Source organism: Bidens hawaiensis, unplaced genomic scaffold, assembly GCF_021521415.1.
Source record: "Bidens hawaiensis isolate Kalapana, Puna unplaced genomic scaffold, B.hawaiensis_p1.1 tig00001692_1, whole genome shotgun sequence".
Lineage (NCBI taxonomy): Eukaryota > Viridiplantae > Streptophyta > Magnoliopsida > Asterales > Asteraceae > Bidens > Bidens hawaiensis.
In genome coordinates this window covers 2,339,010-2,350,405 of record NW_027491096.1, presented here as the reverse complement: position 1 = coordinate 2,350,405, position 11,396 = coordinate 2,339,010, and the positions used below count along the sequence as shown (strand labels likewise).

Here is an 11,396-nt window from a genome sequence, read left to right as displayed (position 1 = left end):
ACGACAAAAACTAAAATGTGTCATAATTGTGTCGGAATTTCCAACGCATTTCCGACACAAAATTTTAATTTTGTAATTTTAGCTTTTTTAATATTTATATCTAAATCATAATACATATTGTGTTAGAAATGCATCGGAATTTACGACGCAATTCCGACACAACAATTTATTTTTATATTTTTAGTTTTTTAATATGTTAATCCAAATAATAATATAAAAGGTGTCGCAAATTTGTCGAATTTTGTGACACCATTCCGACGCAACATTTCAAATTTGTATTTTGTTGTTATTAAACGATAAGTAAATGATAATTCAATACATTAATTAAATTAATAATGTAAATTCCAACGCATTTCCGACGCAACGTTTATTTTGTAGGAAAAGCATAGCAAATGTGTAGCGACTTGCTACGCAATTCTGACAACTTGTATGTGTTTTTTGTTTAATGAGGCTTCAACGTTTGTTTTTTTCGTCTATAATTTGTATAACTTTATCATATGTGGAATACTTTATCTTCCTAACTTATACATATACATACATACATACTATATATTTACGTGTATACATGCTTAACATTACACTTATACTTCTAGGATTATAAGAGGTAGTTCTAAGTTATAAGTTCTAACCCTACACGCATACGTATGTGAATGTTAATATGCATAAGTTTGTGAACTAAAAGTATTCCATGTATAAAGACATTGTGTAAAAGATGGCATAAGAAAAAAAATTGTATAAACCTTTGGTTAAACATATGTTTAAAAACAAAATAACCAAACCGATTAATCGAAATGAGCCCGAGCTTCACTTATCAAGTTTTGAGCCAGCTCACAGTCCTGTCATATATAATTTTGTAAAATATATATTTAATAATTAGCGTGCTTGAGTCGAACTCGAGTTTAAAAATCTACTCACGAGATGAGTTCAAGCTCTGCATAAATTGAACGAGCGGAGCCTGAGCCAAACTCGAGTTTTAAAATCAACTAACGAGATGAGCTCGAGCTCTGCGTAAATTAAACGACCGACCTCAAGCCTAGTATAGCCCGGGCTCGGCTTGGCTCGTTTGTACCCCTATGCCCACCCGAACCAATTTGAGTAAGCTTGGGACCCACTATAATATATAACAGTATTAGCCCATATTGAGGGTCCATTAGTTTTTATTTTGTTTGTAAGTGTGGCCCATTGGTAATATAAAACAATTTGCCTTGGTATTTTTTAACCTAAAAACCTTAACAGCCGTCATCTAAATACAACCGTTCGAAATCACAATCTATTCAATCCGATTCACTGGCGATCATTCCAGGTAATAACCAATCTGCTCGATCAAGTAATTTCGAATATTAGTGCTCACTATGTGCCTGTTGCTGAAATAGAGATTATTAGTTTAGTTAGGTTTCATTCTGGATCTCCACAGGGGCGAAGGATTGGGTTTTCCATTTTGATAGCAAAATCGGATTTCTTTTATTTTTGTAATTAACCATTTAAAAGAGGCTGAATGCATAGGTGTGTGCATAATTGAAACTGGTGAAATTTGATGCGCAATTAAAGATTTATCATACTTCATATTTTAGAATAATGAATTACTGATTTTTGTTGTTTCATAATTAAGAACTATAAGTTGTGCAAGTATGTCAAATGTCTTTTTGAATCTTTTCTTGCAAACAAGACTGAAATGGTAAAGTTTTCTAAATAACTATAGTAAAACTAGGCCACTAAACGAACCGAATGAACATGGACGGGGCTTTTTTGTGTTTGTTCGTTTAACTTTAACCGAACAAACGGACGAACACGAACACTTAAAATGAATTGATTTTCTTGTTCATGATTTGATGACTTTGACTATGTTTCGTATGAATTCACTTTCATTGACTGGCTGAAAATATGATTAGTTTATCTTAATCTCAACCATATGCAGTTTCTCTAATTTTAACTAGAAACGAATAGGTGGTTGTATAGATGGATAATTACTAGTTTTGTTGATCTAGATCTTTTGTTTTATAATAAATGTAGGGTGTCTTCATTATGTTCGGTGGTAGGGATAAGCGACATATTGGCGGTGGTCGTGGTATTAGTGGACGTGTCCCACATCCGAGTGGTAGATCACGCAGACAACAGTTAGTTGACTCTAGTCCTATTAGTGGTGATGCTAGTAGCTTATAGAAATACACCTTAGCAGGAGGTCGTGTCGTATTTCGTGGGGGACATATTGGCCCTGGTAATAGTAGCTGTACGGGTACCACATGAAACCCGACAGTAGTGGCAAAGTTTCTGGCATACAGGTGACTCAATTAGATACGATGACTATCGTGTTAGACTGGTAAGTTAATAATATTTTTCTCACTTTTAATAATTGTATATCATTTAACACTTACTGCAGTCTATATCCTATTATTTCTCTAGAGGAAGGTCCTTCGTAGAGAACCAACTTACAAGGAAATATTTCTTATTACCCACCTTAACAAAGAAGGTAAAAGAAAACTGTTGGCTGGAGAGCTGGACGTTAACAACTTGGACGAGATGGTGTTTTGTACTGAACGAGCCAGAGAAGCTTATGTAAGTTATATGTTTCATCTTAAAATAATTATTGAATGATGCTTAGTACACTAACAATCGTCTTGTTCATGATGAATTGTAGGAGGAACACTTGTTTTTTATGGTAGAGAAGTGCAGATCTGATTTTAGTGAAGACAATCCTGTTGTGTGGTCACATGTTGCAAATGGTTGCACGAAATTGGTCTTTGGGATAGGATCTTCGGATCTGAATTACGTGGTAACTGGGAAACCAACATCTTACGAGATTACACGATCATCTACTGAGCAACAATTACAAGAAAAGGTATGTTATTACTGTTATCATTATTTTTGTTATTATTATTGTTATAATTATGTGTTGTTTACTAAATTATTATACATTATTTAAAAATATGTAGATTCATAATATGGAAGTTCAAATGGAAGTTGATAGGAAAACACGGGAGGAGATGGAAGAAAAATTGCGTCAAGAAATGCAACAAAAAATGGACGAAGCGATACAAAGAGGTGTAGTAGAGGCCATAAGAAACTTGCAACCTTCCAGTCCTCAGTAGTAGTTTTATATCTAGTGTTTTAAACATTTCAGTTTGTAGCGGATTTGTGGTCATTTAAACTAGTTTTGTGGTTTTCTTATGGATGTTCATGACTTCAACTGTATTTTGTGTTTTAAAATGGTAAAAGTTGTTTTGCGTGTGAATTTGTGGTCATTTATACATGTATTGTGGGTTTTATGTATTTTTAGCATAATAAATGGATTATAATGCAATTTATATGTGCCAGATTTCCGTCTGAAAACAATTATGCACGTGTCAAAATTGCGTCGGAAAACATTTCATGTTTGTGTCGGAGAATAATTTAAAGTGGCGTCGGAATTGCGTCGGAGAATAATTTAAAGTCGTGTCGGAATTGCGTCAGAAATCAGTTTGTATATGTGTCAGAATTGCGTTGGAAAATTAAAAATTAATACTGTATTTATACGTATACAATAATTATAATTATTAAAAGGTATTAAAAATACAATAATTATAATTATTAAAAGTTGTTAAAAAGTGTCGGGAAGGTGTCGGAAAATTGCGACACAATTATGCGTCGGAAATGTGTCTTAATTTGTGTCGGAAACGTGTCAAAAAGGAATTTCCGACGAGGGTTTTTCTGACACGTAAATTGCGTCGTAAGTGCGTCGGAATCGGTTGAATCTGACGCTTTTCCGACGTAATTCGGCGTCACAACCCAATTAGTTTTCTAGTAGTGACCCTCCCAATCTATGCCGAACTCGGACCCACCTCTACCCAACACTCCACTCCCTTCACCTATAAATACCCCTACCAGCCCATCTCCTACTAGCCCACCGTTTCACAGTCCCGTCCCCACACCACCCAGTGACCCTCCACACCCAAACGCACCTTCCTTTAGCCACCCTATGCTAACTCGTGCAAAAAGGGGTATTATCAAACCAAATCCTAAATATAATCTTGCCGCTACTACAAACATTTCACCTGTGCCCACATCATATATTAAAGCGTTATCGTATTCAAATTGGCTTCGTGCCTTGAACGATGAATTTAGTGCTTTGCAGGGAAACCAGACTTGGGAGTTAGTTCCAAGACCAGGCGATCGGCCTGTTATTAGATCTATGTGGCTGTTTCGTCATAAATTTAAAACAAATGGATCACTCGACCGATACAAAGCAAGATTGGTATGTAATGGGAAATCACAAACAGTTGGGATTGATTGCACTGAAAAATTTAGTTCGGTTGTTAAACCAGCTACCATTCGTACAGTTTTGTCACTTGCAGCTTCTCGATCTTGGCCGCTACATCAGCTGGATGTGAAAAATGTGTTTCTTCATGGTACGTTACAAGACACCGTGTTTATGAATCAACCGCCTGGATTCGTTAACCCGTCGTTTCCGCATCACATGTGTCGCCTTCGAAAGTCTCTTTACTGGTTAAAACAAGATCCGCGCGCATGACATAGTAGGTTCTCTACATTTATTTTGTCATTGGGGTTTCGTGGTAGTATTTGCGATCCTTCACTTTTTATCTACCACCACGGGGATCAACTTGTTTATTTTTTACTATACGTTGATGATATTGTTCTCACGCGTCGCACCTGACGCTTCTTGAACGCATCATTCATCGGCTATCGACTGAATTTGCAATGTCTGATCTTGGACCGTTTCATCATTTTTTAGGCATCTCAGTTGTTCGGGATAGTTGTGATATGTTTCTCTCTCAAGAGCAATATGCCCGTGACATTTTACGTCGTGCTAATATGACAGCTGCAAACCATGTAATACGCCTGCCTGTCGACACCTCCTCTAAGCTGAGTGATACAGACGGGGACCTATTACCTGATGGCACTCTTTATCATAGTCTTGCCAGGGCCCTTAAATATCTTACGTTTACTCGTCCGGATATAACATACGTTGTGCAACAACTTTGTCTTTTTATGCATTCTCTACGCGACTCCCACTTTGCATTCATGAAACGCCTACTCAGGTACATTCATGGCACTATTAATCTTGGAATTTGTATTTCCGCTTCTCCTGGCCTCTCGCTTACCGCTTATTCCGATGCGGATTGGGGTGGTTGTTCGTACACTCGCCGCTCGACGACCGGTTACTGTATTTTTCTTGGTGATAATCTCATTTCTTGGTCTTCTAAACGCCAAGCCACCATCTCTAGATTTAGTGCTGAAGCTGAGTATATGGGTGCCGTTAATGCGGTAGCTGAGGCCACATGGCTACAAAATTTGTTACTTGAACTATGGGTCCCTATTCACAGAGTTGCTGTTGTCTATTGTGATAACGTGTCTGTTGTATACTTGTCCGACAACCCAATTCAACATCAACGTACTAAATATATGGAGATGGATATACACTTTGTTCTTGATAAGGTTCAGATTGGTCACATACGGGTTCTTCATGTCCCGTCATCGTTACAATATGCAGACATTTTTACTAAGGGTCTACCTAGATACTTGTTCGAGTTTTTTCGTACCAGCTTGAACGTGCATGCCTACTCCCGTTCCACCTGAGGGGGGCTATTAACGGAAGATATATACAAAATAATTAGAATATTATTGTCTTTATTATATGTGATCTCTTATTATTTTGAGTTGATCTCCTTTCATGTTTTAGGAGATACTTCTCTTATTTATATGGTCTATTGTAAACATTATGAGATCAAGAACAATAAACACCATCGAATACTTTCAATCAAGATATTGGGAATGAAATTGTCAATAGAAAGAGCGTTCTCGGGTACGTTTTTGCGTGTGTATTTTTTTTATTAAGTTCATTTAAAAAAAATCATTTTGTGGTATAAATAAAATAAATTTATGTACACATGGTATAGATACAAGCATAGATGTAATATGTTTTTTCATATACGTACGTTATGTAATTATTTGTTTTATGTATAATTTTATAATTTGAATTATCTCCTATATAACACGGACGCTAAAGCTGGTTACTTTATATATAAAAATGAAATGTACGTATCGATGCATTATAGAGGAATATTCATCGTTAAATTTTCCAACAAATTATCTAACGGTGAAAATCATTAGTTTTATAGTGTCATGCACACCCTACCTCTTGATAAAATATTTGACAAATTCCAAACAACAAGATGAGTGGAAAGAGAGATAATGATGATAGTATCACGATTAAATTTGGTCTACTAAAATGGTGACCTTAAGTAGCAACTACAAACTGGTGACCTCAGCCTTTAATAATGAATTATAATATTTTTTTTAAGTGTTGCCTTCTACAAAATGGTAAAATTGGAACCAGTTGGAAACCCAAATAAAAGTGTTGATGAAATCTTTAAAGTGCAAAAGCATGGGGGCCAATACGTCATTCCACATGTAGACTACACATACCAAGCCTTGTTTGTCTATAAATACTTACATTGTAGAACCACAAAGCTCATGTGCAAACTCATTTCTTACCTCTAAACTTCTAGTTGTCATGGCTCCCGTGCTCAATTTGCCTCTTAACGTAGGCCAAATAGACGACGTTCAGGAACTCAAGAAGGCCCGAAAAACACAAATTCCAAACCGGTTTGTTCGTGATATGGCCGAAAGGCCGAAGCTAGCAGCAACCCCTTCATCGTTGTCAAGTAGTATACCTGTCATTGATCTTAAAAAACTCATGAGGGGAAACAAAGAAGAATTTCACTTAGAGATCTTGAAGCTTGCAGCTTCTTGTGAAGAGTGGGGCTTTTTTCAGGTAAATGCAAAACTCATAAAAAGTTAACTTTTGTTGGTAAAATCAAACTGGGAAATCATTTTATAATTATTTTACTTTTTTAACAAGTAATAAAGATTTCCCATTAAACTCAAAACTATTATAAAAAAGTGGCAGATAAACGGGGAAAAAGCTGCGCCGCAACCCCTATTTATAATTCCAAACTCACAAAAGCATATTAGTTTTGGGCATCTGTGACCGACTTTATTGTGTTGTTGTAGGTGATAAACCATGAAATTGAACTGGATTTGCTAGAGAAAATAGAGAAAGTGGCTATGGAGTTCTTCATGCTTCCTGTTGAAGAGAAGCAGAAGTATCCTATGGCACCAGGAACAGTTCAGGGTTATGGGCAAGCGTTTGTGTTCTCAGAAGATCAAAAGCTAGATTGGTGCAATATGTTTGCTCTTGGATTAGTCCCTCACTCCATCAGAAACCCTAAACTATGGCCAACCAACCCACCAATGTTTGGGTAAGTGTCCACTAAAAAGGGTGTTTTTTGTTTACTTCTAACATTAAAAGGTCAACTTACACATCACTTCTTAAAATCCCAAGAAAGTAAAACCATAAAGATAATAAAATTTTTAATAGCAAATCCGAGAAGCACTTTACTTTGGGACTTTGGGTACCTTTTTCTAGCTTCATTAGAAAGAAATTGCCTTTTAACGAACATTCACATTTTGTAGCCAAACTGTAGAGGCTTACTCAAGAGAAATAAGAAAGCTATGTGAAGATCTTTTGAGATTTATCGCGCTAAGCTTGAGGCTTAACGAAAATGTTTTTGAGGACATGTTCGAGTTAAGTGTGCAAGCTATAAGAATGAACTACTATCCCGCGTGTCCTAGACCGGATCTCGTATTGGGTTTAAGCCCCCATTCAGACGGAAGCGCTCTAACCGTGTTGCAACAAGGAAAGGGCAACGCCGTTGGTCTGCATATACACAAAAACGATACATGGGTGCCTGTACAACCTGTCGAAAATGCACTTGTTATCAACATTGGTGACACCATAGAGGTAAACTCTGTTTTTTCAGGTTATGGTTTTGACCCAAAAGTTACCCTAAACATGTACTTGTTCCCTTGAAAAAAGGTTTAATCTTGTATTATTAAAAACTTTTTACATTAATATAGGTTTTGACAAATGGAAGATACAAGAGCTCGGAACATAGAGCAGTTACACACAAAGAAAAGGACCGACTATCGATCGTTACATTTTATGCTCCGAGTTATGAGGTAGAGATAGGTCCAATGAAAGAAATGGTTGATGAAAGTAACCCTAGCAAGTATAGAAGATACAACCATGGAGAATACAGTAGGCACTATGTAACCAACAAGTTGCAAGGCAAAAAAACACTTGATTTTGCCAAAATTACCAACCAAAAAGTCATTGTAGACTAGAGAATAAACTAAAACGTATAATTACTCCCTCATCATATTGTTTATATTGTAAAATCATATTGTAATTATATCTTAAATAAATAGATACATGCTTGTAAATTATTGTTAAATGTGTCTCTTTATTCTTTGTACCGTTTAATATGCATGATCACTATATTATTGTTTTTTATTTTAGTTTTTTCGCCTACTATTATTGATTATAATGTGGATATCATAACCCGAAAGCTAAATATTCAAGATTATAATCGCGATTATTGTTTCAGTTTATTTAAGTCGAAGATCCTGTTGTAAGCCACATAATAGTGTGTATAGATGCATCCATTGCTGAACTTGATAAAAGCAATAGTATACAAAATATCTAAAGTGAAAAGTTTCAATATATGATTATAGTTCCCAAAGATTCAGGCGATCATGTGGGGTAGCAAAACCATTAACACCCCATAGTTTCTTATTGGGACAATTTCTTATATTAACATTTTCTTGAAGAGATGAAGACAACGGTTTATTTCATGCTTATTTATAATTTTGTGTCGGAAAATATAATAAACATCTAGCATATGAGTTGTAAGAGCATTCTCAGCGGCTCCTCTAAAATATTATGAGAGAAATCTCTAAAATTTTTTAAATAATTATAAGTGGTTATGAGTAAAAAATAGAAAAAAATTAAAAAGATAAGTAAATTTGAAAGAATACTGTTGACTAAGGGTGGCAAAACAAATCCAAATGGGTTGTTTTGGATCAATTTGGATAATTTTTAAAATTGAGATGGATCAGGATGGATCAAAAGAATTTTACAAGAAGGTCAAGATAGGTTGAGAAAATGCCAGTGACTTTAGGTTATGGGTTTGCTTATGTGTTAGAATGGACTAAAACAAGTTTTTTCCAATTTTATTTCAAACAAAACCCACGGAACCGAAAAGAAACCGAGAAATCAAAACCGAAATCATTGAAACCGAACATATACCGAAACCAACCGAAATGTAAAAAAGCAAAACCGAAGCAAAAAAACTGAAAAAACAGAACCTGAACCGAGACAAAACTGAGGTGTTTTTTTTATTTTATTTTATTTATTTATTTTTTTATGAACAAGAAAGACGGGGGAAACATTTTAGTTATTTTACTTTTTGTGTTTTCGATTTATATTTTGAGTTATTATGTTTTTATTAATTTTTTTTGAATATTTTTTTGAGGGGTTTTTGAAACCCTTTGTATTTAACCTTTACTTAGTTCAAGATGGATTAACTTTACCAATCTTGACCCATACCCATCCTAAACCGAATAAAACCGAGAAATCAAAACCGAACGAAAACTAAATACATTGAAACCGAGACGAAAAAAAAAACAAAAATGAACCGAAAAAACCGAACCTGAACCGAGACGAAACTGAGTTTTTTTTATTTATGAACGAGGACGACGTGGGAGACATTTTAGTTATTTTAGTTTTTGCATTTTTTATTTATATTTTGAGTTATTAATTTTTTATTAAATTTTTGAATATTTTTTTGAGAGGTTTTTGAAACCCTTTGCATTTTAACATTTACTTGGGTCAAGATGGATTAACTTTACCCATACCTATCCTAACCCTCTATTTTAAAAATCCATCCTGACCCATACCTATCCTGACCCAAACCCATTCTAACCCATCACCCAAATACAACCCAACCCAACCATATTGCCACCTCAGTGTGGACCCTCTATTTTTTTAATATGTTTGTGAGTGAAGGAAAGAGAATGATAATGATAAAAAGTATTATCTAATTGTATATGAGAGGAAAAATTTAGTGTATTTTATCGTAATTATAGAGATAGAGATAAAGAAGCTGCCGGGTATGCTCTAACTAAAGAGAATTTTAATAATTTAGTTATATGTTTCTTTGCTGACGAAAATACATGTGGATAGGGGTGTAACGAACCGAACATTCAGCAAACGGTTTATGAACGTTTCGGCATAAAGTTCTTTTACGTTTGTTCGTTTAATAAATGAACGAACACAAACAAGAAATTCTTGTTCGTTTATTTAAATGAAGGAACATGAACAGAGGTTGCACTCGTCATTTGTGTTGTTGAGCGTTCGATAATGTGTTTTATGTTCGTTTATGCTTAAAGGTTTCTTTTACATTTTTATAATATTTTATTTTGTAATAACCAACATAATATTTAAAGTTTGTAAATTTGTTGTTGATGTTTAGTTCGTTTTGTTAATTAATGGTTTGTTTTATAAAGTATTACTTTAATTAACAATAAATCTAACTTGTGCTCATTGAGATTATTAGAATAAAATTGCCGACAGAGAATGATTATTTTTTTTTGTCTCAACTGCTTAAGCTTATATTTAATTATGGTGATTATCTCTATTAAATTAAGAACGTCATACTTTTTTTTCTTAAATATTACATGTTCGTTGACGTTCATAAATCGTTCCTGAACAAGTTTAATTCCCTAACGAATGAACATAAATAAGATTTTTTATTCAGTTAGCTTTCATGAACCGTTCGTGAACAAGTTTAATACTAAACGAACAAACATGAACAAGGATTCGTTTGTTTCGGTTTGGTTCATTTACCGCCCTACCTATAAATATAAGTATATAACTGATGACATGCTATCGCTATAGAGTGCTATTATCTATCTCCAAGTTATGTCGTCGCTATAAGTTTGTTGTCAAAGGTTAGTATGTGCAGGTTTTCATTGTCGTCTCCATAGCTTAGCTTATTCCTACAAATGTCATCACTAGTTCACTACAAGATAACCATTGCTAAACAAGAAAACCTTTATTTTCGTTTGACAGGCCTCAGGGACCTTTGGTGACAACATGTCATCATTAAATTCCAGGTTTATACAATTATCATAGGGATGGGCGTTTCCGGTGCTAGTACCGATTGGTACCGGTACTGTACCGATACCCGTACTGAATTTGGTATCGATTTTTTATTGTCGACACGAAATCGTTACCTGGCTTTTAGTTTTCAATATCAGTACGGTACCGGCATCGGTACGGTACCAGTATTTCGCTAATTTTGCACGAAATAACGGTACCGAACATTTCGGTACCGGTACCAAATATTTAAAATTTTCGAGATCAGGATTTTCGAGATTAGTACCGGTATCATCCCAAGCTCATCCCTATTTATACATAATATAAAAAAGGAAAAAAAAGGGTTTTTTTCTTGGGGGGGGGGACTTGTAGTTAGTAATTTGCATAGGTTTTCATTTAG

The 11,396-nt window shown here is 34.9% G+C and overlaps 1 protein-coding gene across 1 annotated transcript; it reads left to right on the top strand.

Annotated features, from left to right (window-relative positions):
- The first annotated feature begins 6,433 nt into the window (after window positions 1-6,433).
- LOC143594709 (protein LATERAL BRANCHING OXIDOREDUCTASE 1-like) lies at window positions 6,434-8,181 on the top strand. Its single transcript, XM_077073953.1, has 4 exons — window positions 6,434-6,769; window positions 7,009-7,256; window positions 7,471-7,798; window positions 7,915-8,181. Exons 1-4 carry the CDS (start codon window positions 6,509-6,511, stop codon window positions 8,179-8,181), a joined length of 1,104 nt encoding a protein of 367 aa, XP_076930068.1. The 5' UTR covers window positions 6,434-6,508.
- The last annotated feature ends 3,215 nt before the right edge of the window (window positions 8,182-11,396 follow it).

Coding starts and splice junctions, on each gene's coding strand:
- LOC143594709 (XM_077073953.1), top strand. CDS start 6,509: ATGGCTCCCGTGCTCAATTTGCCTCTTAACGTAGGCCAAATAGACGAC. Junction 6,770..7,008: donor AAGAGTGGGGCTTTTTTCAG/GTAAATGCAAAA, acceptor GTGTTGTTGTAG/GTGATAAACCATGAAATTGA. Junction 7,257..7,470: donor ACCAACCCACCAATGTTTGG/GTAAGTGTCCAC, acceptor CACATTTTGTAG/CCAAACTGTAGAGGCTTACT.